The 27,752-nt window shown below is 42.6% G+C and overlaps 1 protein-coding gene across 1 annotated transcript in view; it reads left to right on the forward strand.

Annotated features, from left to right (window-relative positions):
- LOC145392692 (tRNA (32-2'-O)-methyltransferase regulator THADA-like) overlaps window positions 1–27,752 on the forward strand; it is a 165,673-nt gene that overhangs the window by 48,490 nt on the left and 89,431 nt on the right. Inside the window, exons 4-7 of the mRNA XM_080266997.1 lie at window positions 6,731–7,006; window positions 7,502–9,060; window positions 9,205–11,768; window positions 27,080–27,219. Of these exons, the coding sequence (XP_080123123.1) occupies window positions 6,731–7,006; window positions 7,502–9,060; window positions 9,205–11,768; window positions 27,080–27,219 (4,539 nt within the window). The remainder of the gene's footprint in view (window positions 1–6,730; window positions 7,007–7,501; window positions 9,061–9,204; window positions 11,769–27,079; window positions 27,220–27,752) is intronic.

Consider the following 27,752-nt stretch of genomic DNA (forward strand, 5'->3'; position numbering starts at 1 on the left):
ATACTGCTGCTGGTTAGGGTACTTGTTGTACCGCTTCCACTCAGGTTTCTGAGTGTTTTGCCCCTGGTCCTTCCACTGCGGTTTTGGACCTTGGCCATTATTCTGAGAATGACCTTGTTGCTGGGATTCAGTCTGAGACTGCTTCCCAGACTTAGTATCTTTTCTGCTCCAGGTGTTTTGCTTACGAGCTTGATACCCGTATGCAGTAAAGAATGCGTCAGCCTTCTCTGCCATTTGGCTGGCATCTTTCACCTGGCAGATCTTAAGCTGTGCTATGAGCTCAGCAGGCCACGACCTCTCTAGCTGTGTACGCAGCATAAGGTCAATTATCCCTCACGCGTGGAAGGAGTTTCATCTTTCTCCATCCACTCATTTAAGTAAGCTGTGAGACGATCAAGGAACTGAACAGCTGTCTCCTTGTCTTGGAGACGAGCTCGCATGAACTGAACTTTGGCGTCGTCTACTGTGAGACCATACGCCTTAATGAGTGCAGCTTTCATCATCTCATATGTGAGATTGTCTCCACGAATTCTGTGGAGAATATCGAGGGCAGGGCCCCCAAATAAACTAAGAAATTGAAGCCGCTTAGCTGCCTCATCCAGTTGATATAAGTCTGCCATGTCCTCTCAAACGAGCTATGTACGGCTCGATTCGCCTCGCTTTCCTTGTATGAAGGAAGCTTGATGCGTGGGGTCGCCAGGACATGTGCAGGGGAACGCCGTGGAGCTTTGACCAACTGCACCAGACGTGTCTGAAGCCAAGGAATCTCGCTTGAGCTTCATCATTTCAAGTTCATGTTTTTCTCGTGCCTCACGTTCGGCACGTTCATGTTCTCGTTCTCGCCGCGTTGTTCACGCTCGTATTCGCGCTGTTCTCGCTCTTTTTCTAACTCGAGCTCGCGTTGTTTCTGCTCGTTCGCGCTGTTCTCGTCGTATTCGCGCTGTTCTCGCTCGTATTCGCGCTGAATCTACGCTCTTCACGGGCATCATTCTCGCGCTGCTGCTCCTGATTATGCCGTGAGAGTATATACTCTTTAATTTCGTTGGGTCCGAAAGACCCATTTCTTTGGCTTCCTGTAAAAATACAGTAGTAGCCATTTCGCTAATTTATTAAGCAAACCGAAATTGAGTACTGACTGCTTAGCGACGAATACTAATAAACAAAAGTAAAGAGTACAGACACAAGCTAGTGGTGACCAGTCTTATCCAGTTAACTGGCAAAGAATAAATAAAAAATGTAAATGACTGGGAAGACTCAATAATAAACACAATGGGTACGCCGACTTCCCAGGAGCGAATAAAATCGTCTGGCGTTACCAAGAATAAACTAGAGTTAAGTATTCTATTGATTAATAAAGCAAAATTCACTTGCTAAATTAAGGGTAAACACCAGTAAGCTTGTGCCTATAAACTTTAATGATAAATACCTAAATATGAATGAGTGAGCACTATCTCGTGAATAGCTTTAGAGCTAGGAGTTAATATCCTGGAATGAGGTCGCCAATTGTCACGGGGTTTTTATAATATCGCGGTAATTTTGATATAAATGGTTAAATATTATTTAAATTGATAATAATATTCAATAATATTGAAGAGCAGAGACAATGATTGTCTTGCTACATCAAGCAACGATTACTTTTACGCTTGATTTGCTAAGATTCTCTAAGAACGAGAATTTATAAACTTTCTCAACAGTACTCAGCAGAGACTAATTACTCACAATTGCTGAATTACTGTACTGTTAGCCTCTGGAGAAAGTTACATCACCCCTGACAATAAATAACTAATACTAATAATAATAACATCAGGTTCTTGCTGATGCATTAACTCCTGGCACAACGGATTTTAAGTTAATACAACAAGACTGGTCTAAGTACCAGTTATGAATAGTAAATGTTTATGCAAGCTAGGAGCTGTATGGAAAATAAGCTTAATTATGGAGAAATGAAACAAGATTTTTACTCTACATTAAGCTCAAGAAATAGAACTGTTAAATTTATTAATCACAAAAATAAATTTAACATTACATTTCAAATCAAATTAAATGAGACGCACTCGCTCACTCGCACAAAAGCTAAATACTTACGCCTAGGAAAAACACCTTAACTAAGCTCTTAAAACTAGGAAATACACAAAGGAAATACCAGTCGATGAATACTATGTATCACCCAAGGAGTGGGGGGTGGGAGTACTGGGATTAACTGTACTAATGGAGCTTGGGGTGCTAGCTGACCTCTCCACTTCTGAGCACAGACCCTTTCTCCGTCACAGCAAACACAAGACTGAATTCAAATAATGCATAAGCAGTACGCACAGGCCACCGGAAGAAGGCGTGGCTAACGGTTGAATGAAGCAGAGGCAAACGATAAAGAAATAATTGTATCGCTCAGTAGCGCACTTAGTGACGTGCATTAAATCGGTCACTTTTTGAAAACGGTGACGAATTATTTGAAAAGTATACCCCGGAATAGAGAGAGAAACGGTTAACTGAGCGATACACAGTGAGTTTTCCACTAATAGTTCGTGGCTTCTCACAAAAAGGAAATGTCGCGAATTGATTCGTGACACCGTGTCCTAGGGTGGGAAAGGAGACCCGGATGATGATTATTATGATGATGATGATGATGATGATGATTATAATTATTATAATTATTATTATTATTATTATTACTATTATGACTATTATTAGAGTTATAGGTGGGGGAGCTCACCATCCACTCACTCAGTGTAGTGCTGCTATCGGGTGTCTGTCCTTTCCTCTTCTCCATCCTTCTTTCCTTCCATCATCTTCTGTCTTTCATTCCTTCATTCTTTCCTATTCCTTCTGCCTACAGATGACTACACTCACTCTTTTGTTTCTCTTTCCTTTATTCTTTCCTCTTCCTTCTGCCTGCGGGTGATTCTACACTGAGTGACAAGCCAAATGGTTTCCTGTACACCAGGAAACCATTTACTACGCTGGGTGGCAGCCATATAACAAAATTTTGGCACCTGGTGGTTTAGTGGGTAATTAAGCAGCTCCAGTCAGATTGGGCTGGTGAAAGTTTATATCCAAGGGATGGTTGGAGTTTATTGCTCACATAATGCCACTCAGTGATGAGTGAGGCTGGTCACTCTCATCTTAAATGTGAGGACCAACTTGCCTAGCCCTGGGCTTCTACACTCCTCATGGGGCAACGTAGGATTGGATGATGGATGTATGGATTATTAATATTAGATGATGATGATGGTGGTGGTTATTATTATTAAATGGAAACTGGAGGTGCCCCCCATCTTCTCACTCAGTGTATAGCTACTTTGGGTGTCTGCCCTTTCCTCTCATCCTTCCTTCCTCTTCTGTCTTTCTTTCCTTCATTCTTTCCTCTTTCCTTTGCCCACAGGTGACTTTACACTTCTTCATCTGTCTTTCATTCCATCACTCTTTCCTTTTCCTTCTGCCTGTGGATGACTCTGCACTGAGTGACAAGCCAAATGGTTTCCTGTAAACCAGGAAACCATTTCCTACACTGGGTGGTAACCATATAACCAAATTTTGGTGCCTGATGGTTTAGTGGGTAATTATTGTGCTGCAGTCGGATTGAGCCGGTGAAGGTTTCTATCCAAGGGGTGGTTGGGGTTTATTGCTCATGCAATGCCACTCAGGGATGAGTGAGGCAGGTCACTCTCATCTTAACCTGTACAATCCCGCCATCGGCATGCTGCCGACAGTAAAAAAAATCTCACTTAATCCCACTGACGTGATGGTGCCGACAGCAAAGTTCGAGCCCTGTAGCATCTCAAATTGCTTCAGTATAGCTAATTTTTTGCTAAGGAGTACTTTAACCCTTAAACTGCAGGCTTGTTTTGCTTTGACTTGTGGCTCCCGCGGGCATATTCGCGCTCCGACAGACTCTCTAAAAATATTTGCCAAAAATCAGTTATTAGTCCTAGAATATTAAAATCACATATACTTATGGCACATACCTTGAGCTTTCTCCTTGGGTGTTTGTTGAGCCTTCGTCGAGTACCGTAGGACTTGTGGAGACCTCTGAAGTTGGGTAACGAAGTCTGTACTTTACACTTCCCGACAACTCATAATATGATTACCACAGCTTGATATTATCACTAGAAACACTAATCTATGATTCTCAAATAGTTTGGAATCCATACTTCCCCAAAAAAAACACTGTGAAAGCAATGAAAATTACGAGGGTGTATGACCATCCCACTTCCGATCGTTCGCCGCTAGTGTTGTCTATTATTCATAAAAACACACAGTTTACTATATAACACTTATATATATCTACAGACTTTATCCATAAGTTTCCTTCAGTAATATTAGTTTATTGTCACTGTAGGGATTCAATTTCTTCCAGTAAAATACGTAGCATTCACTTTCTCGTCCTGTATACTAGCATTGAGAGTGAATGTCACTTTCACCTTCACTCTCATAACTCATAGTATTCATACATGCTAGAGTGAAACTTTCACTTTCATTACTCCTAGTATATATACTCGTATTCTTATAATACCACTCATTTACATTTCTATTTACGTTCTCTACTTTATTTACATTATTTACATTTCTATTTTATTTACACTGTGTTATGCACTGTCACTTGAAGTAACTTATAAAACTATTTTCCACTGTTCACTTATATTTACATTCATTGCTCTCACTTGCTGTTTACACATTATTTACACTTTATTTACAATTCCACTTGCACTGTTTTACTCAATAAAAAGATCATAGTCACTCTCTATCAATTGTCAGCCCTTTACCTCTTTTCACACGAGGTTTAGTAGGGGGTAAAGGTCACAGGGCCCTTTGCCTGGGGCTATAAAGTGGCAGAAGTTAGCAGAAGCAAATCAGACATACTCCCACATTCAAAGACGACAGTGAACTGATAGTAGTGGCCTCCTGCCGCCTGGCTAGGGTGAGTGAAATACTACCAACTTCAGCTCTGTGAGACCTGCTAATATATAGCAATGAAATGATTGGCAGGAAACCAAGACAATACATAATAAATTAGGTAGTTCCAGGTGAATATAAATATCACTTAGGGTTCTCCCTTCCCTCCTTATATGTAAATTTATTATGAAAATAGATTATACGGCATATTTCAAGGGGAAATAAACAGCGAAAATTAGCGAACGAGTGCACGTGAGGTGTTGTCAGGTGATAATTAGCCAATTCCAGGTATATGGCACTATCACTTACCTTATTTCTTTTTTGTATATCTTATTTGGTATAAGAATAGGGCATAGGGCTTATTTCAATGGATGAAATCAGTGGAAAATTCCAGGGAAGATTTACTTAGCGTAGAATACAGTGTGGTGGCCTGCAATAATTAGATAGTTCCAGGTGAATGTAAATATCACTTAGGCTTCTCCCTTCCTTTCTTATATATATTTTTATTACGAAAATAGATTATACGACATATTTCAAGGGGAAATAAACAGCGAAAATTAGCGAACGAGTGCACGTGAGGTGTTGTCAGGTGATAATTAGCCAGTTCTAGGTGTATGGCACTCTCACTTACCTTATTTCTTTCTTGTATATATTATTTGGTATAAGAATAGGGCATAGGGCTTATTTCAATGGATGAAATCAGTGAAAAATTCCAGGGAAGATTTACTTAGTGTAGCACGGCCGGGCAGGCGAGAGGATAGGGTAATGGAGGGGAGGTAGGGAGGGGAGTCAAGAATGGGGAGAAATGGCTGAATTGTCAACAATGGATGGGAGTACAGATGAGATTAGGAGTGCTGACTAGTGTTGGACATTGGCAGTACTGATAGATGATACAAGCCACCACTTCAAAGCCCGGGCGAATTCAAAATAACACAGAATCACAAAAGTGTCTCCCTGCGGTATGATCCCTTGCTCCCAAGCGTCACAAAAGTGACGCCCCGCGGTTAAGGGGTTAATGTATTGGCAACACTGTGCCCAAGCACTTGTAGAACTGAGATTGGTTCTGGGTGGGTGGGTAACATCAATTGGCCACTGTCTGTCATAGCGTCAGGATGTCATGAAAAAGTGTCTGGGATTGGGTGGATATGAAATTGCAAAAATGCCTGGGATGGTATGGGTTAAATATCAGGACCAACTGCCTAGCCCCAGGCTCCTACACTCTTCATGGGGCAATGTAGGATTGGCCGATGGATGGATGTATTATTATTATTATTACTGTACTAATATTATTATTACTAATTATTATTATTATTATTATTATCATTTGGCACTTACCATCCACTCGCTTGATGTAGTGTTGCTCTAGGTGTCTGCCCTTTCATCTCTTCCTTCCTTCCTCTTCTGTCTTTCTTTCCTTCATTCTTTCCACTTCCTTCTGCCTACGGTTGACTTTACATTCCCTCTTCTTTCTTTCTTTTCTTCATTCTTTCTTCTTCCTTCTACCTATGGGTGACTCTACACTGAGTGACAAGCCAAAGGGTTTCCTGTACACCAGGAAACCATTTATTCTGCTGGGTGGTAACCATATAACCAAATTATGGCACCTAGTGGTTTAGTGGGTAATTAAGGCACTCCAATCGGATTGAGTCGGTGCAGGTTTATATCCAAGGGGTGGTTGGGTTTTATTGCTAATGTAATGCCACTCAGGGATGTGTGAGGCTGGTCACTCTCATCTTAAATGTCAGGACCAATTCCCTATCCCCGGGTTCCTACGCTTCTCATGGGGCGACGTAGGATTGGATGATGAATGGATGGATTATTACTATTATTATTATTTTAGATGCCTGCCAGCCATCAGGGAAAAACACAAGACTGCATACAATGAGATGATAACAGGACTGCTTAAAGATGCTCTGACCACCAAGAACAACCCCACACCACTGGTCCAAGGGGTTGTACTGCTCTCAGAATATGCAGACCAGTTATTGCCCAGACAACAGACATACACCCGGATAGAGCAGACAGATTGTTTAACAAGAACACATCAGGAATTTCATCTGATAGTTGTGAAAGCTGTACAACAAGGACTGCTACTACTCTGGCAAAGAAATATAAGGTTGGAATATATGTGATAGTTTCCATATATATATATATATATATATATATATATATATATATATATATATATATTTTTATGACTAAATATGTAAACTGAATATTTTAGCAACATATATATATATATATATATATATATATATATATATTTTTATGACTAAATATGTAAACTGAATATTTTAGCAAAGGAAGCTTGGTATGCTCCATGATCTCATGCTGTCTCACGAGTCAAGTCCATAACCTGAAGGCTGTCTCGCAGCACCTCATTATGTGTTTTCTTTGGACACTTTCTCATTCTAGTTCCATCCATATTCACACTTAAACACCTTTTCTCACACGTGTCATCTCCCAGTTTCTTCACATTTGTTGATTACCTCAGCTTTTAAGTATGGATGACCTCACTGTTACGGTACTTTGTTTCTGATCCATCATCTGTGGAAGATGATAACATTAATAAGATGATGAGGATTTTGATGAAAGACTTTTCTGTTTCCAGAGAATCATCAGCAGTGGAAGCTTCATCAGCATTACACCAAATACAGCACTTGGTAAAGAGCTGCACTACCTACCTCCAGCAACATGTCAAAGCATCAGGGTCAATCCAGTTGGTGGAAGATGTATCAGAAGTGGCAAAAGATACATTAAGGGAAATGCTTGTACAGTTGATTGATATTTTAAACCATTCCACTTGTCCACTTGACTTGAGAGTCAATTGTGGACAACTTGTGGCACTTCTGCATACCATCCGCAGTCATGGAGGAATAAAAAATGAGGGACAACAGTATAAGGACATGAAAAACCTTGTCAAAGCTGTTATGAGTGCAGAAGGACAGTATTTGGCTCTTCCTGTTGTAGCAAAATTGGCTATAATCAATGGTATCCTGTGTGTCACTCCTCCAACCTTCCTCATCACATATCAAGATGGTACCTGCTTGGGTTTGGAGGTGCTTCAAGCTGTCTTAACCCCAGAGTGTCAGTCTAATGATGGTACTGTGACTGTTAGTGAAATCAGAGTACTTCAGCAGTGGACTGTGCGGACTTTAGAAGCCCTGCAGTCTGTGAAAGAAGGTGCAGTAGAGGACTACAAAGCCCTTTTTGATCTCTCGTCTCCTCTTATGCTAAATCTCCTTGATTATCTATGGTTGGCTTGGGACCACTTCCTGGATAGTGTTAAGCATGCAGCTAAGGAGACATTTGTGAATCTACTAAAAATCCACCAACATATTGATGAAGAGAAGAGCAGACAATATTTTTTTAGTATCTGCAAGAATTTTTTGAAACAACTAAATTTACATAAGTTCCGATTTAGTGCGGTGGGATGCATGGTACCAGTTGTAGGAGCACAGCATCTTCTTGAGTTGTATCCAAACGTGCCTCGTGATCTCATGATTTCCATGAAAGATCCAGCTGTGGCAAGTCATGCTGCTGATCTTATAGCTGCACTCTTTATACAACATCAAAAGGAAGTCACGGGTGACATTTGGGAAAATATTTGGCTAAATACATTTATTGACATGTTCTCTGAAGATATGCAGACATTTGGGTTTGAACTGTTATTCAAAAAACTACTCTTTACCTCCCCAGAATGTCTTGAAACAGCTGTGGCCAAACTTGTTCAGTACTCAGGAAATCCAGTGAGTGAAAAACTGTGTCTGCTTCTCATGTGTGTGAAAATTGGGAGGTATTCTTCACAGTGGCTCAGACATTGCCACTTGAAACATGATGGAGATGATAATAGATATTGGAAGTGCCTCTTACCTTACCATATCATTGAACTTTGTCTCTCTCACAGGAATGAATCAGTTCAGTCTGCAGTCTTTAGCCTTCTGTGTGAAAGCCCAAAGTCAACTGAGTTACCTGAGAAACATGAACTAGACTTAATATTTGATTTCTGTGTCCACAGCCTTACCTCCCAGAACCCTCCATTTCGACAGCATGTGGTCAAAAGTACAAAGAAATTGCTACAAAGAATAAGAGATGGAGTTTTAGCTATTACAAAGTCATATAAGAATAATGATAGAATTAGTAATGCTCAGATGGACAAAACTCAGATATGCAAATTGTCCCATATGGAGAAATCTGTGATGAAAAATGAAACTCAGTTAGTCAGTAGTTCTGAAGTGGACAAAACTACTCATATGAACAAAGTTATCTTGATGGATAAAACTATCCAAATAAATAAAACTGTAAGTGAACAAGCACAATTTTGCAGGCAGCTTCATGCATCATTGTTGCAGAATCTTAATGAGGGATCAAATTTTCCACGCAGAGGAACATCACTATCAATTCTGGAACTGTTTCATGAGATTTTGATTAAGGGCTGTGGTGAAATCCTTGGCATAACAGAATTAACGCAGAGTGAAACTTACACGGACACTCTGTTTTCCATGTTGGCTGATTCTTTTGAGAATAATAAAATTGTAGCTCTGAAACTTTTGCAGTCCTCTGGTAAACTGTATAGTGATGATAAGAAAGAGAAATTAAGCTGTCTTGTTTCATCAGCATTCAGTTTAGCTTCATCTTGCCGTCCACCTGACACCCTGACTGCAGCCTATGTTTTGAAATACCTGTCGAGCCAGCCCCTTGTTGTTCAGCTGGTCAGAGAAAGTGCAAGTCAGATTGAAACTTCAGAAATTTTATACACTCGAGAGATCATATGTAGATATATCCTGCATCATCTTAAGGAAGAGGTTAAAGTTGCACAAGAGTGTTTGCTAAAAGCTGCAGCCACTGGACCTATGTATGGTCAGCTGTTGTGCCTGAAAATGTTATTATCAGATGTACCACAAGAGGAGCTGTTAATATATCATGAAGTGTGGAGTGGTATGATTAAGGAAGTGTTGGGTATTTGCTTCATGATCTCCGAACTGGTTGCCCCTGTTGTGCGTAACTCATCACCAGAAGGACACTTACCAATGGACCTCAATCCTAAAAGTTTAGAGTCTCTGCGTAGTGCGCTGCAGGTTTCCCTTGGAAATAATCAGGAGGATGTCTTACTGTCAGAAGACTCAGGAGTGGATGAATTGGTGAAAGCACAAGCTGTTAGTGCTCAGATGTTACTGTTATGTGCCTGGCGTAGTGTAAAGGAAGTATCATTAATCCTTGGCAGTTTGGTTCAAGAGATGCCACTTTCCCCAAGCAGTCAGGCACTTCTCTCTGTACAAGATGTAATCAAAATAGGTCAGTATTTCCTCACACAGCTTCTAGAAACTAAACACCGGGGAGCATTTGAGCAGTCATATATTGGACTTGGCAGAGTGTGTGAAAGACTCTGGCAGTGTGAGGATGATTGTCTTAGAAGACTCCCTGAATATTGGCTGACAGAAGTGCTACAGTCCATTCAGAACTACAATGATACGAGACTGTGTGCCACTAGACGAAGCGCCGGTGTACCATTCATTATCCAGGCTATATTGTCATCAGAGCCTAGCGTACGAGGGGCAGCCTGTCTCAGAACAACCATGATGACTCTTTTAACATTAGCTGGGGGAGGAGAGCACAAAGGAACTGATGCCAGAATCCATGCTTTTAATATTTTGAGATCGGTCTATCGTGACACAAGACTGGGAGATTTGGTGATTCCATATGTCTCAGAGGGGGTCAAAGCAGCAATAAGAGGGTACCAGAGTACACTCTGGGCAGAGCGGAATGCAGCAACTTTACTTTTTTCCGCATTGGTGACTCGCATGCTGGGTGTAAAACAGGCACAGGATGACCTCAGTCGAAAGAATTCCATGTCTGCTCTGGTTTTCTTCCGCCGATACCCAGATCTCTTTGATTTCTTAAGAGAGGAATTGGAAGCTGGAGCAGCAGGAATACAGGAAGGCAGACTAGTCCCAGCACTTTTTCCAATACTTCTGCTACTTGCCAGACTTGCCCCGGCACCATTAGAAGGCCGCACCTCATCTGTATCCCTCTCTGTGTTCACCCCAGCTATTCTACAATGTGCCTCCTCCTCAGTACTCCAGCTGCGTACTTTAGCCTCACATGCTCTTATCCCCCTTGTCTCTCCGTGCCGCCTTCAAAATGTTGTAAACCAGCTCTGTGTTGGAACATCCCTAGCCCAACAAAATGCCCTCCATGGAGCCCTTATGTGTCTTTCAAAACTAATTAAGAATTACTATGAGAGCAATACATTGTGTAATATGAGTGGAATAGTAGACAGCATTCTCACAATTTCATGGTCAGCCACAAGTTCAAATTCCTGTCTTGTTACCCGCAGTTGTGCCTTGGATCTGTTCACTTTTCTCGTTGCAAGAAACTTGATCCCTTTAACATCACCCAAGCTAAAATACATACATCTAGATGCCGTATCGCTTATCCAGGAGAGTGACCCGTTACTGTGGAGCACACCGTGGGCAACCTTGTGTCAGAAGCAAGCAGCTGTTTTCTTACTTGCATATCCTCTCACAGAAGAATCAGGAAAATGGAGATTGAGCAGATGTCTAATGAACAGTTGTTGCTATGAAGTACGGCAATGTGTTCTTGAAAATATAGAAAAACTCCCTGACCCCCCAGATGAAGTATTAAAGTTACTACTTGAAAGAGTGAATGCTGAAGAGAAAATGGAATGCCTCACGCTTTTGTATAAAAACTTGACCCAACTACTTCAGCAACAAGAGTTGTGGAGGAATTTAACTGGAGATTATCTCACAGCCATTGTCAAGACAGTCATCTCACAGATTATTGAAGAAACATTTGCTGACCTAAGGGATGCTGCGATTCGGCTTAGTTCAGCAGCTCTCTGTGTACTTTTGTCAAGGGTATGTGGAAATGAGAAATGTAGGATGCTTGAAGATAGGAATGTACAAATTTGTGAAGGTTTGGAGTAGGGAATTCTGTTCATCAGAAGGCAGACAAAAGTGTACTCAATGGTATAGTAACAGAGGGAAAATGGACATGGGATATGGTAATCATAAAAACACATGATGTATGGGTGAGTTAGGAGGTAGAAAGAGGTGTGGAAGGCAAAGCAGAAGATGGTTGGGTATAATTAGGGAATGTGTGAGGATGTTTTATGTCATGGTTGAAGAATTTGTTATAAATCACTTTTAACCCCTGTAGTGTGATAGGTCACAGTTAGTTGAATAGTCATCTGGTGGCATCAGAAATTTATTGAAAAAGATGGCTTGAGACTAAGTGTATTAGTTTTGTCCATGGTTACAATTATTTACAGTAAACCTTCAATTTGTGCACCCCCAGTGTGCACTAAACAGCTTTTGCATGGCAAGATGATCTCTGACATGCATCAGTAAACACAGAAAAAAAAAACTGTGCACTGGAAAGTTTCCTGAGTTCATTCCTGTCTGCCACCATCTCCCCCACATTCCACTGTCACACCTTGTAGATGCAGCTCATCCCACGTAGAGTAAAAAATAAAAATCCCTTTTAAAAGGAAAAAAAAATGGTCGTAAGTCATCCATCCATCCATCATCCAATCCTATGTTGCCTCATGAGGAGTGAAGGAACCCAGGGTTAGGCAAGTTGGTCCTGACATTTTAGATGAGAGTGACCAGTCTCACTCATCCCTGAGTAGCATTACATGAGCAATAAACCCCAACCAACCCTTGGATATAAACCTAAACAGGCTCAGTCCGGTTGGAGCACCTTAACCCTACAACACGTCCCCTATTTTTTATGACGGCAACACGTACGGGGGTATTATTTTACCCCAATTTCAGAAAATAAAAAAAAATAGTTCTTCCCAATTTTTATTAAACCTAAAGGTGTCATTTGAAAGTATAATGATTGAACTTTCATTTCCATTTCTAAATAAAACCAAATGAAGAAAATATTAAATGGGAAACTTAAAAAAAACTCCATAACTGACCAAAATTGTACAGGCTTACGTACGGGGGTGAAATTTTACCCCAATGCACTTCTAACGCCCACACTAATAGTCACAGCACCAAGCACATACCTCTCACCCACAGAGCAAACACCAAACTGAAGCTATAGCCCTACCCAGCCTGGTCTCTCTCTGTTACATAGAATGCCACATGATCAAAGTTGGTGTGGGGTAAAATTTTGCCCCTGGACGTGTTTTAGGGTTAATTACCCACTAAACCACCAGGTGCCATTATTTGGTCATATGGTTACCACCCAGCATAGTAAATGGTTTCCTGGTATACAGGAAACCATTTAGCTTGTCATTCAGTGTAGATTCACCCATAAGCTCAAGGAAGAGGAAAGAGTGAAGGAAAGAAAGACAGAAGAGGGAGTGTAAAGTCACCCGTAGGCAGAAGGAAGAGGAAAGAATGAAGGAAAGAAAGACGGAAGAGGAAGGAAGAGAGGAAAGGGCAGATACCCAAATCAGCACTGCATCAAGTGAGTGGATGGTGAGCGCCCCTCCTACAGTATTGTTCATTTCCCATTAAACATGCTTTACTAGTTTCTCTTCCAGGTTGTTGGTGTTCACAGGTGACCAGTTTGATGTAGGTTTGGGGCTAAGGGGGGCAACTTTTCTGAGATGACAGACTTATAAGTAATTTTCCTCATGTGATTAGTTATTTCTAACTCGCGGAATTTTCAGATCGTGGTGTGTGCTCATTATCATAAAGTTGCAGTTTAGAAGATTCCACAGTATGTACTTTTTCTTTTGTCTGAGTTTTGCATTACTCTATGCTATTGAATATTTTTTCACCTACCTCTAGATAGATAACTTGTCATCTGAAGATACCCTCATCCCAGACATCCAAACATCACTCCACCACTTAATATGACATTTTTTTTTTTTTTTTTTTTTTTTTTTTTTTTTTTAATGCCCGGTGATGTTTCTATAGGCTGTATGCATACTATAGTGAATATTAGGTATGATCAGGATGGGGTAATTTTTTTTTTTTTTTTTTAAAGAGGGCCAAAGGAGGACTTTGGCCAAAATTTGAGGGATTTCTATCTATCTATCTATTGCCAGATGCCTCAATCCCGTTTGGGGTGGCCACAAACAAATCGCCTCCAAGTCGCCCTGTCCCCCGCCATCTCACTGCCCTGCTCTCAACTCACACCCTCCTCTCTCATATACCTCTCCACCCCATCCCTCCATCTCATCCTCGGCCTCCCCCTCCCTCTTCCCCCCTCCACCTCACTCACATAAACTCTCTTCGTCAGTCTTTCACCCTCCATCCTCTCCACATGGCCAAACCACCTCAGTGTGTTCCTCATAACGCTTCCTATCACATCCACATCCACACCACAACACTTCTTTATATCCTCATTCGTCAGCCTGTCTCTCCATGTGACTCCACAGGCTCCTCTTAAATAACTCATTTCCACTGCTCTCACTCTTGACTTGTGTCCTTCCAACAACGTCCAAGCTTCACTTCCATACGTTAGAGTTGGTATCACAATACTGTCATGTAGTAACTTTTTCACTTCCATGCTCACTTCACTGTTTCTTATCACTGCTTTCAAAGAACCAGCAACCATTCTTCCCTGCTGTACCCTTTCAAGCACTTCACCCACCAAACCTCCATCCTTACTCATCACACTACCCAAGTACTTAAACGTACTCACATTTTCCAATTCCTCACCATCCAACCTCACTGTACATTCACTGACTTCACCTCTCTCAAAGACCGTCACATTACTCTTCCCTACATTCACCTTTAGATTCCGCTTCTTACACACTCTCCCAAACTCATCCACCAAGCCTTGCAGCTCCCCTTCGTCTTCATTCAACAACACAGTATCATCTGCAAACAACAGTACAGGGAGTTTCCAAACACTATCCTCTCTCACCAGGGCCACATGGTAAAATTCTTGGAGTGAGGCTGGTCATTCTCATCTTAAATGCCAAGACCAACTTTCTTAGCCCCGGGCTCCTACACTCCTCATGGGACAACGTAGGATTAGATGATGATGATAATGAAATTCTTGGATATATACAGATGTGCAGAGTGAGTTTTTTTTTTTTTTTTTTTTTTTTTTAAAATCATGTGGTCCCACCAGGAGCAAAAACCAGTCTAGTACTACAGTATTTCCTAAACTCATCAGCACATTGTGGATCCTAATCTTCTGCTTACTGATGTCTGTCGATGTTTAACCTGCCCCATCCCGACGTTTTCTGGGCAGTGGTACGCCCCAGTCCCGACATTTTTGGACCTTTTTTTGGGGGGGGGGGCTCAAACATCCGCTTTTGGTGAGAAACATCGAAAATTCATAGAGAAATTGCTCACCTGGGGTTTAAAATACTCGATCTAGGTACAAGTACCTCCTTACCTGACTGGGTTTTCTAACAGGGTGGCACCAAAGAAAATGAGTTCTGTGGGAGGGTAACAATTTTATCCACTCATAAACAGTATTTATTTATTTACTTGGTACGAATTTATATGTAGTACAAGAGAGTATTGGTTTTCAAACAGTAATATAGGCATTATAAGCATTGTTTCACTCACTAACTCATCACCATTCATGACCTTTTTTTCCCACATTACCTGATCATCATTTCTGACTGTTTCTTCCTCTAATGCTATGTAAACTTTGTCCTCCACATTGTCATCAATTGGGGAATCACTCTGGCCCTGAATATCATTATTGGCCAGGTCACTGGTAACAGGTGAATTGCCGAGACAATGGCTTGCAGGGGGGGGGGAGAGGTTATGCGGTATAAGGCACTGTCCCTGCTTGGCATCTTGTTGAGGAATAGAGGAAGGTGTCCTGTGTATATGTGCCAAAAATCACTTGCGAAAATTGAAAATTGTGCAAATTAGGGACCTTGCAATGTTGCCGCGTTAATTCACGTCTCCGGGATATGAGTGCACATCATGTGAGGACGTGAATTCACGTCTCCGGGACGCAGCTTGTTACGTACCTTAACCCCAGAGGGGATGACTACTAGTAAATCTCCTCCATGTTGCCCTGTCCTCTTCCATCTGGCTGCCCTTCCTTCACATCACCTTTTTTCATGTACTGTACGATACTTTGCCACCTTCCACCTCATTCCCAGTCTCCCTCCCCTCTTTTCCCCTCCATCTTACTCATGTACACTCTTGTAGTTAATCTTTCATCTTCATTCTCTCCATATTGTCACTTCTCCTAACACTTTGCATCACATCACATCAGCTCCACAATACTCCCAAACTTTCTTATTTGTCTGTCTCTCCTCATTGGCAGCAAAACTAGCAACCCTATGGATTTTGTCTAGTGAATAGGGTGATCAGATACCAAAATTGTCAAAGGGTAAATGGATTTCTTAAGACAACAACCATCTAGTAGGTTAGATGGAGCTCACTGTAATAAGTTTGTGTTGGCAATCCACCTAGGAGAAGGAATACACTGATTTCAAACCTGATAAATCAAGCATAGTGCTCAGGGATCCTACACTTTTGTCAGTAGGCTAGAAGGCACCCCTCACTTCCCTGTTAAAACTAAAAACCAACCCCAACACTTAAAAAAAAAAAAAAAAAAAAAAAAAAAGTAGAGTGTTTAATAGGGTCATGTGGTCTTTGCCAGCATTGGCCTAGGTTTACCAGAAAGTCTCTCCTCAGGCATTGGCAGGGCAGGACTCTCAAAGACCTGTCAGGTCGCCAGGGAGAGGCAGTGGCCGAATTGAGAGAGAGGTAGCCTGTAGTCCTACTGGACCCAGGTTTAAATCCCAGCTGAGGCAGGAAATGGTTAAAGGGTTTGAATTTCATTCAAGTAGACTTTACTGATCTACTGGAAGACCAGCCAACATATTGTAAAAACACCCCTGCCAATACCAGTACACCAGTCCTGTATGAGACAGCTCTAGCATGTATTCAAAATGGAGGGTGGACATTAGTGCCTAAGTGGTGACCTGTGGAGGTTTGTAGTACAACATGTAGGAGGATTACTGGCTTTGGGAATGGGCTGTGAAACCAATGCCCAGAGTCAAACACACAAAAAATGTCATGAGGGCTGTTGATTAGTAGTAGTAGTAGTAGTTGTTCCCTAGGCAGTCTGGCTGAACAGCCCCGAGTCCATAAGGAAGGCCATGGCCAAGACCAGACTTTCCCACAGAGCTCTCAGGGAGTGTATGTTGTGTTGTTGGCATAGGTGATTGTGTGCAATGCAGTCTTCCATAATATGCTTAATAGTATGGGGTGCCATGTTGCATTCTGGACTGGCAACAGCATTGAAGTTGTCCAACCCCATCTGATAACTTAAGAGGGCTGGATGATGCCCACATCTCAGCCTGGCCAGGTGGACCCTGTCCTCACAAGGGAGATAGGATTCAGAAGGTTGGATGTCAGGAGGCCGTGCATGCAGCTGTGTGTTGTCTTTGAGTGACTGAATGGAGCGTCGAGTGATCTGAGTATGGATATGCTTCTGGAAGCTGGTCTGAGGTGGGTGAGGAGGGAGAGATGACAGTATTTGTGTATGAATGTGTGCTGGATGTTGTTTTGATGTTCCTTAGTGTGTGTGGGTGTGTTGCCATGTAATGTAGTGGATGTTGTGGGTTTGTGGAGGCTGCAGCAAGAATTTGGGTGCCTCTCATGTCTAGGTGGTCCTTGACTTTGAGGACTTTGGTTTCTTGATGTAGGTGGTCTGTGGGTGTAGTAACTGTGCAGCCTGTGATTATTTTTAGGGCCTTGTTCTGTATGGTCTGTAGAGTGTTGTGTGTTTTGGTGAAGTTAGGAGCCCAAGCAGGGCTTGCATAATTCATCACTGAACGTATATATTGTTTGTATACTGTAGACGTGGTTTCTTTGTTGTGTCCAAATGTTATGTTGGCAAGTGACCTTAGGGCATTGAGTCTTGGTGTTATTTTATTTTTAATGTTTGTGATGTGTTGTTTAAATGACATTGATGTATTGTATGTTACACCAAGAATTTTTGGAGTGTGTGTGTGTGTGTGTGTATGTGTGGTAGGGGAGTGTTGTTTATGGTGAGGTGTGGGATGTGACTGTGCTCTGCTGTCCAGTTTGTGAGAAGGGTCACTGTAGATTTGGCTGGAGCTATTTTGAGCTTGTTTGTGGTGAACCATTCGTTTAGTATGTTGAGGTAAGGTTGGAGGATGTGTGCTGCTGTGTTTGCATTTTGGTGTGTACGTGTGAGTGTTATATCATCCGCATAGGAAGCTATGTGTATCTGTGGTGTGTGGGGTGTAGGTATGTCATGCATGTATAGGTTAGAGAGTGTAGGGGACAAAACAGATCCTTGGGGGATGCCATTTGTGCAGTTTCTGATGTTCGAAGACTGACCAGCAAATGTTACATGTGCACATCTGCCTGCTAAGTAGTTTGCCAGCCATCTTTTTGTGTTATTGTGCATGTTTGTGTTGAGTATTTTGTTTGTGAGGTTGTGGCGGGGGATGGCATCTAAAGCTTTGCTAATGGCTAGTGTGACTAGGAGGTTTCTGTGTGGTGGCCTAGCTGAATTCATGCCATCAAAGATTTTCTGTGTAAGGTTTGTAAAAATGGTGTTTGTGGAGTGCAGTGGCCTTAAGCCATGTTGTGATGGGGCTAGGGGGGGTGTGAGGTGTAACTAGTAGTACCAGTCGTTCAGTGACTTTAGAGGGGTTGCAGGGGAGTGTGATAGGGTTGTGTGAGGAAGGTAACATGGGGTCTTTGTTGGGTTTAGGGATAGTGATGATAATGCCATGCTTCCAGTTGCTGGATATTGTGTTGTGTGAGTAGCTGTAGTTTGATATGTTGGTGAGTGCTTGTATGCCTTGTGGTCCAAGGTGTTGAAGGTGAATGTTGCTTATGTTGTTTGGTCCACAGGCAGATGAGTGCTTAAGATTGCTGATGATGTGCTTTGGTTGTAGGTGAAAGGTGCATAATCTGGGTCTGTGGGGAACTGTCTCTTATGTTGGATGATATGTCAGTTGTTGTGGTGGGGGTTTAGATGGCTGAGATGTGAAAGTGATTAATGAGAGAGTTTGCTTGTTGTTTGTTTGAAGGTATGGTGTCTGTTGTTGTTATGGCAGCTTGTGATTGTGTAGTGTTGCTGTTGGAAAGTGTGATGCTGTTTAGTGTTTTGTAGAGTTTGCTGATGTTTATTTTGTGGTCAAGTGTCTGGAAATAATTTTTCCAGTTTAGTGTTTGCTCTTCTGATGTTGTTTATTTGAGTGTTGAGTTCTTGTATTTGTTGTACAGTGTCTTGCGTGTGGGGTGTTGGGGAGTGTCGTAGTGTGTCCCATTGTCTGATGTGAAGTTCGGGTTGTGTCTCTTTCTGTTGCCTCTAGGGATGTGTCTTTTGTTTGTGTTTTGTGTACTTGTATTGAAAGTGTACACAGTGGTGTTGATGTTTATGATGGGTGTACTGTTTATTGTTTCAAAATGTTGTTCAGTTTCAGTTGTGAAGGCCTCCCAGTTGGCTCTCTTATAATTAGTGTATGTGTGTCTGTGGCCAGCTGGGGTGATTCTGGTTTTGGTAGTGAGTAAATCCATCATCCAGTTGTTGGGAGGGGGAGGGGACCTTTAGTCCCCATCTTGTTTTTGATGAGCGTTGCAGTGCTGCAGAGGATACAAGAATGTTAAGTGCACTTTGGGTGGGAGGCATGCATTCAGCCTCTCAAAGGACAACCAACTGCTTTTGTTGTCATGAGAATTAGGGCAACTGGGAGTTGACCACTGCACTCGCTGAGGTAAGGTGAACTGGCCATGATGATATCAATTGTTATGCTTATTACTGGTCAGGCTATGATAGTGGTGCTCATTTTAGGGTGTTGTTATGGTGATTTCTGCTCATTTTGCCTCTGTTGCTGGGTTACTGTATTCATTTTGATTATAAAGCCTCCATTATACTTGCATGTGTTGTCCTTGTTCACATGATGGTGGCTTTCCACGCTGCTTGATCACTGGCAGCATCCGTATTCAGTCCCTAAATCCCTGAAGTTACACTCAGTAGCCTTGTCCCAGGCCTTTGATCTGCCTCTCACAACCCTGCCCTTGACATTCACACCTCTCACCGTCCACACCTAGTTGTCATCTACTGTCTTCCAGTGTGCCCAAACCACCGTAATGTATCCCTCCTGTAATGGGCTGTATTAAAGCCCGCGTTGCCTAGAGGCAAAGTGGGGGATCCTCTCTTTGGCTCAGTGGTAACGTGCGTGCGTATCAAGCACGAGGGCCCAGGATCGAATCTCGGCCAGGACTGTGATTAATTTGTTAAGTTTCATTTCAGTTGTTACATTGGTTGGCAGCAGTGTGGGATGTGAGGCGGGGCTTGGTTGGCAATTTGATGTTGGTCCTTGGTTAGCTGACAGCGTCCCTGCCCTCATCCCGGGGATGGTCTGTTTCGGTGTGATCCGCAGCCTCCCCGTTGTGGCCTCCGATGCTTACGCTACCTTGTGTGTTCGAAACTCACCAAATTAATCACCAAGGGGAGAAAAGCAGGGTGTAATGGGGTGTATAAAAGCCTGCGTTGCGTAGAGGCAAAGTGGGGGATCCTCTCTTTGGCTCAGTGGTAACGTGCACATGTATCAAGCGTTATGGCCCGGGATCGAATCTCAGCCAGGACTGTGATTAATTTGTTAAGTTTCATTTCAGTTGTTACACTCCTCATCACAACAGCAATACATTCAAGTTCTGGTCTTCCTATCAACTCATCAATCATAATCCTGACTTCCCCCCCCCCACCAGTCATCTCATTCAAGGATGCACTACACATCCATATAATCATTATTATTTCTGCACATTTATGCCTCTAAATATCTTCTTCCTTTACTCTCTAGGTCTCACTACTGTACAGCATTTCACTCCTAACAAGTGCTGCATACAAGGACCCCTTAGCATGGGGAGCCCTCTCAATCTTCTCCGTGTCAGGAGAGGCAACAGCTCCCAGAACTTTGTCCAATCACTTCTTACTCTAGCCCCACCTCCAGCACATAACTTGTCTCTCCCAAACGGCAAAACTCCTCTGCACACTCGAGGGAATCTCCAGCAAGCTCATTCCTTCCATGCCATTCAGTCTTTATATGCTCTCCCCAACACACCACATGCACAAAATCAGCATTATTTTGGAGCCTACTTATAATACTACAACATCTCTTATGCACCCTCCTGTCACAAACACTGCACAAGAAAGAGATCTATCTATCTATCTGTCTATTGCCAGACACCATAATCCTGTAAGGGGTGGCCATTTGCCTTTGAGTTATTTGTTTTATGGGGAGGGACACTAACCCGCCACCAATCCACTTGCTGTCACGTAGGGAGCACGTATAGTTTGGTTATATGGTTACCACCCAGCGTTGTTAATGGTTTTTTGGCTTACAGGAAACCATTTGGCTTGTCACTCAATGTAAAGCCACCTGTAGAGGAAAGAAAAGCAATAAGAAAAGACAGGAAAGATGGGAGAAATAGGAAGAGGGGAGGGCTGGCCCAGAAAAAGAATGATAAAGGCTAAGGAAGAAGTAGGCTGCACTACATCAGTTAAGTGGATGATGGTCGCCACCAGCTACCACCAAACGTCCCACATCTTTGTGGCAAACTTCACAAAGCCATACTCCCTCTGCTTTGACAGTACTGCCACCAGTGCCAAATATCATCACTTTTGTTATATTCAAGTTTACTCTTAAACCCTTGTACCTCATTCCATCTCTCCACTTCCTAAATCTTTCCTATGCCTCCTTCTCAGCCTCCACAATCATCATCAGCAGCAGCAGCATACAACATCTCCCATGGGAGTCCACTTAAAGTCACAAGAGAGAGCTTCATTCATCATGAAAAACAAAAAAGGGCTCAAGACTGACCCCTGATGCATGCCAGCATTCATGGAAAACTCATCACTCAGATATTTGTTTAGAAACTCATCACTCAAATATTTGTCCAGAAACTCATCGCTCAAATAATTGTTCACTCTCACCTTGGTCCGAGCACCCTCATAATTGTTATAACCACTTTAATCCACTACTTCTTAACCCCAGGCTCTCTCATTGCCCATTTCACCATCTCCTTAGGAACTTTGTCAAAGACTTTCTTCAAATCAACAGAAATAAAGTACAGCTCCCTCGTCCTTCCTATACATGTTTCTTGAAGGCGTCAGACAGTGAATATTACATCAGTGGTCCCTTTGCCAGTTATATACCAAAATTGCATCTCATCAGTATTCATTTTCTCCCTATCATTCCTTCCCCAATTCCCTCATTTACTTTCATTATCTTGTCCAAAAGTTTTATGCCTCTGTAGTTCCCACTTTCCTGGTCATCACCCTTCCCCTTAAACACATTTACAGTCACACTTCTCAGCCAGTTTTCTGGAAGAACATACTCATATATAATCAAGCTTCTCAGAGCAGTAACCAAACCCAGTCCTATGTCTTCAATATTTCAGCATTCAACCTGGACACACCTGCTACCTACCCTAACTGCATCCTTCTAGTTACCCTGCTCATGGTGGCAGTATCAATCAAAGCCCAAAGGCCAGACACTGGATCCACTGACTTCAAACCTTCCCTGTTCCAGTCAAACTCCTCATTCAGCTACCGTTTATATTGCTGTCTTGTAGCACCTTTAGTATCCTCACTGTCCAGCATTACCTTTCCTTGATCATTCTTCACACACTACTCACAAATGATATCATCCCTGTTTTCTCGGTTCATCTGTTTTGTTTTCATAACCCCTGGACACTGGGTGAATTATACCGTCGCCACCCTCTCTGTACCGGCATTTTTCCAAAATTGCTTGTTTTCTCAGAAAGTACAGTACCCTCGCGTCCAGCACGGTAATATTGTCATGCATGGGTCACGTGTTGGACCAAAAACCTGTTGGACTAACAATAGAGCTTATGGGGAAAAATGAATTATGTCAGCAACCCTAGGAAAAGTCACCCTAAATACCTACCATGTACCTATACATATATTGGTACTATTGTAATTATAATAAATGGTACTGTGCTATGAATGATAACTAACCTTTTAGGATAGTGTTGGTGGGCTTGCTGGGAATGGAAGTTGGTATCCAAGGCTGTAGGTAGTCCTACTGGGCCCCCGGAGGATGGCTGCTGGCATCACTAGCGGGTAATGGCTGTTGCTCCTCCTCAACCTCTCTCATAAATCCTTCGAAATCACACTCAGAATCACTATCTTCGTCCACAGCCATGGAAGGTCCTGCTTCTGCCTGTCCTAGCACTCTGTAATCCTCAGCAAAGTGCATGCTTCTCACACTGTTGCCAGAGCCCCATCTCGTGACTATGGAAAGTGATCGCTGTCGCTGACTCGGTAGAGAATAAGGAGAAGCAACTTTGTTTATAAAATGGTACGCACGCTGATGAGAAGGGTTTCAAAACGATTGATAATATTTCTAAAATATTAATATGTATTCAGTGTCAGGCTAAATGTTCAATGCTGTAGTACGATACATTCTCTGTCGAGTCGCCTGGGTTTTGGTCACACTGTTTTGCCCGTCGAATCCTCGACAGGAATCCATCCAGATGAATTCCAAATGCCCGTGGTATCGTCGGCAATTTTACCACGTTACCGTTCCGATTTACCATCGTATCCTCGGCAAACCTGGTATGAAGTGCCGTGTGATAGCCTTCGGCTGCCAGGATCTTGTCTTAGTTTTTTATTATGATCCTCACGTTGGCTTCATTCATGTCGTAGGCCTTGGCAATGTCAACTTTCCTCTCCCCTTTCTTCTTCCTCTCGATGCTTTCTAGCTTGGTGGCCTGAGGGAGGTGTCGACGCTTCTTGGAGTTCTCAGAAGGCTTCCTAGGCATCGTGAGCAGGCTAAAATGCAGTAACAAGGGCAGAAAATGCAGCAAGAAAAAAGCACCTTCCAATGCAATTATGCAACTGAGTGGCGCTGTGGCGGGAGAAATTTAAACAAAACATCACGTGACACCAGAAGCGTTTTTAATTGGGCGGCATCACGATCACATCACGATATCGGGCGGGGAAGGCTACTTGATCAGAAGTTTTCATTGGCTATCATCATCATGGGAATGTCCAGTATGACCGTGTTGGACCGGGGGTGATCGTGCTAGAGTGAACTCTGCGGATTTCGCCCACTTCTTGGAGCTCTGTGCGTGTTATGCTAACACACTCGTGTTGCAGTAATTAAATCTTATTAAATAATACTAATTAATTGCTCTCCGTGCTGGACTCGAATCGTGCTGGACTAATGCGTGTTGGATGCAAGGGTACTGTATAGCAGTTAGGGAAACAAATTAAAAACCATGTTACGTAAAAGTTCTTTAATTGAAATGGCAGGGGACGGAGGGGCTTTTGGACTATTGTTGTTTTTAGACTGTTGGGGGGAACTTTTCAAAACATTAGAAATATGTACGTGATCATGAAATAAACACTTAAAATGATATGGATTGTTGTTTTAGACACTGGAAATGCATAGAAGTTTAGCTGAGTAGTTACAGGCAGGTATATCCAAGTCCGAGAGCAGGTCCAAGCTAGATAAATCCTTTGATAAAGCCCAGAAATATTCAAAGAAAGCCCAGAAAATTTTGAAAAAATTCCCCTTGAAAAATTCAGAGTACTGGGATGTTCGGATTATTGGTGGTCAGATTGGGGGATTTTACTGTACTCACCAACTCTTCTTGTAATTCACCGGGTCGGTCAGGATCAATTGATGGTCGTGATGGTCAGCTTTTACCCTCCCGGAAGGGAGCTGAGAGCTCATATAGTCCGATCTAAGGGCAAGGCTGTGACCTTCACACACGCACAAACCATCCTCTTGTGAATAAAAGCATCCTCAGGTCTGTAGGTGGTTGTGTTGATGAGTAAGGACGTGAAGAATATATGAAATTTTGGCATTGAGGCAGGCTGTATTCATGCGTGTGCTCGAGGCCTCGACTTTGGCTTTGCTCTCAGTGATAACTTTTCCATTACTAGATAAACCAGACACAGTTGCATCGAAGACACTATCACTTAGCCTTTTCCTAGTATCCTTGGAAAGAGGTTTGGCACGGGTGGACGAGGCAAGGGGTCCGCATGAGGCGGGAACAGAATTGGATGAGAGGCTTCAGAAAACATCATCCTGCACCTGGCAAACTCACAGAGACGAATGAGTTATGCTTGCCTCTGGTGCTGGGAGGCTCTCCCCACCCTTTGGTGATGAGACCAAGTGGCGGCCACTTCAAACTGTGGCACGAAAACACTTGTGGTTATAGCCATCCCCCGGTGTCCCTGGTCCACCAAATTTGCATCGGATATAACCGTCCCCCAGTACCCAGGGTTAAATACCACGTTCTTGGCACTGTTAAAGCTATCGAGTAAAAGTCTCTGAAACTCAGATTTTGTTCTATGACCTTTCTGGCCACATGCTTGGCAACTGAATATTCCTCTTTGTTATTGTCCCATTTTCGTTGCTGGAAAAGTCTTCTTTTCTCCTTAACTGCAGCTCCTACACCCTCATCCTACCACCATAGTACTTTACATCTCTGAGAGCCACTCGTCGATTCACACTGAATTAGTGACTCACAAGAGATTCTTCTTGAGAGTTTTGTGCTGCCCAGTAATATTTTTGTCAACAGCTCCCTTTTGGCCAACACTATTCATCACCCACTGCATGATTTTTCAACTTTCATATTTTCTTCCTGGGTGCATAGGTCCTTTTCTTCACTACCCACATCCATAATACCATGTCACATATTAGTAATTTGTGTTGCTGCACACACTCTTTGCTCCCTATAACTTTAACATCCATCTTTAACCTGTCAACCCTCCTGACCAGCAAATAGCCATTATGGCTAGTATTGATCCCAGACTCATCTGTAGTTAGTCTACTCTATCTTTTCCTAAAAAGCGTATTGTACATAGTCATAGTAATTATCTCCCCAAGCTTCAGTATCTTTTCTGTTTCTGCATTCCTCATCCCATACCTGCATCCCTCGCTCACCCCTTCATATTCTTGAGCTGTTGCACCCACATGCCCATTTAATTCCTCACCCAAAACTAGTCTCATCATCCCCCATAGTGCCAACTTCACATACTAAATTATCCCAGAATCTGTTGTTTTCTTTGTCAACCAAGCCAACTTGTGGAGCATATGCCAGCACTACTGTAACCAGGAGCATTCCAATCATTTTCAGTACTGTAATCCTTTCATTCACAGTCAGTAGATTTATAACACTTTCCATCCACTTGTCTTTGACAAGCATGCCCTTACCACCATTTCTTCTCACACCTCACTTTGAAAATAACTTTTACCTACAATCCTTTCCAACAGTCCCCCTTGCTGACTGTCTTTACCTAATATCCTGTAACCAGCAGACATCTACCCTCCTCGTGCTTAAGGTCTCCATTGCATCCCTCTGCGCGTCAAGCTATCCACATTCAAAGATGGCCCTGTGAACATCTTGGGTGATTTAGTCTCCTTAGGTTTGTTTTTACAGTGCTTGGTGTCAATGATTGTACAGTATTGCCGAGATTGACGGACATTTTGGGCTTCATCTCTCCTATGGCAGTGTGTGCTCTCGCTGAAGCGAATGATCTCTAAAAAAAAAAAAAGAGCTGTTCTGTACTATACTTGACTCAGTTGCGGAACAGTGTCCCTCACAGGATAAATTACTGCTTTGGTCCTGGGCGACTTCAGTGAAGTTACTGACTCTAACATGGAGGGTTTCAAGGAGTGTGTAGCTCCCCATGGATCTGGAACCAGGAATTGTAGTAGGTGCTTACCATCCACTCACTCACTGTAGTGCTGTTTTGGGTGTTTGCACTTTCCTCTCCTCCATCCTTCCTCTTCTGTCTTTCTTTCCTTCATTCTTTCCTTTTTCTTCCGCCTGTGGGTGACTTTACACTCCGTCTTCTGTCTTTTTTTCTTTCAATATTTCCTCTTCCTTCTGCTTATGGGTGACTCTACACTGAGTGAAAAGCCAAAGGGTTTCCTGCACACTAGGAAACCACATAACCAAATTATGGCACCTGATGGTTTAGTGGGTAATTAAGGTGCTCCAATTGGATTGAGCCTGTGTGGGTTTATATCCAAGGGGTGGTTGGGATTTATTGCTCACTTAATGCCACTCAGGGATGAGTGAGGCTAGTCACTCTCGTCTTAAATGTCAGGACCAACTTGCCTAGCCCCAGGCTCCTACGCTTCTCAAAAGGGCAACATAGGATTGAATGATGGATGGATGGATATTCTGTAATTTTTTTCATTTGTTTTTATTTACTTATTTTTTGTTGCCAGTAACCATATAACAACTTTCAGGCCCCCAGGGTAGATGTAGAGCCACTGTTCAGAAGGTGGCTTGGTGTGGTGGAGGAGTGCAGTGGCTCAGAGCACAGTGATGGCACACGGATGGCTGTGGCCGAAGGTGTGGTGGCGATCCTCCCCCTTCTCCCCTCACAGATGTCAGCAGCAGGTAAAACAGTCATAATGGTATTGTTTGTTAGGTTAGATTGGGTTGATGAGGATAAATTGTCACACTAAATGATGATGGTCAAGGCAGGAATATTGGGATACCAGAATACTGAGAAGGTGGAGTACTGTGAAATCAGATACAGTAATTAATTGTTGCTGTTGTTGTGGCCTTAGGCTCATTTGGAAGTGAACTTGCTGTATTGAAATTGCTCTTCTCTTGTAGTTAACCACCTTCCTTTCAGGGAATAAGTAGAGTTGAGGGATGTTGTGTAACCAGACAGTGGAGCCACCTAGCTATATCAGTGCTACCACACAAAAGTGTTCCCCTTCAGCACTCAGATAAATAGAAAATGGAATATTAGACCAAAACGTTAGGAGAAATTGGAATATTGGGAGGCCAAGATGTTTGGATACTGGTATGAGGCCACAGTTTAGGGGAATCCTACTGGAATACTGAGAAATTGGAATTCACTGTACTGGGAAGTTGATGTCATGGTGATAAGACTGCTGCCAGTGACAG

The sequence above is a fragment of the Coenobita brevimanus genome, chromosome 23 (assembly GCF_032717465.1).
Source record: "Coenobita brevimanus isolate Jiangsu-jjx chromosome 23, ASM3271746v2, whole genome shotgun sequence".
In the NCBI taxonomy this organism is placed as follows: Eukaryota; Metazoa; Arthropoda; class Malacostraca; order Decapoda; family Coenobitidae; genus Coenobita; species Coenobita brevimanus.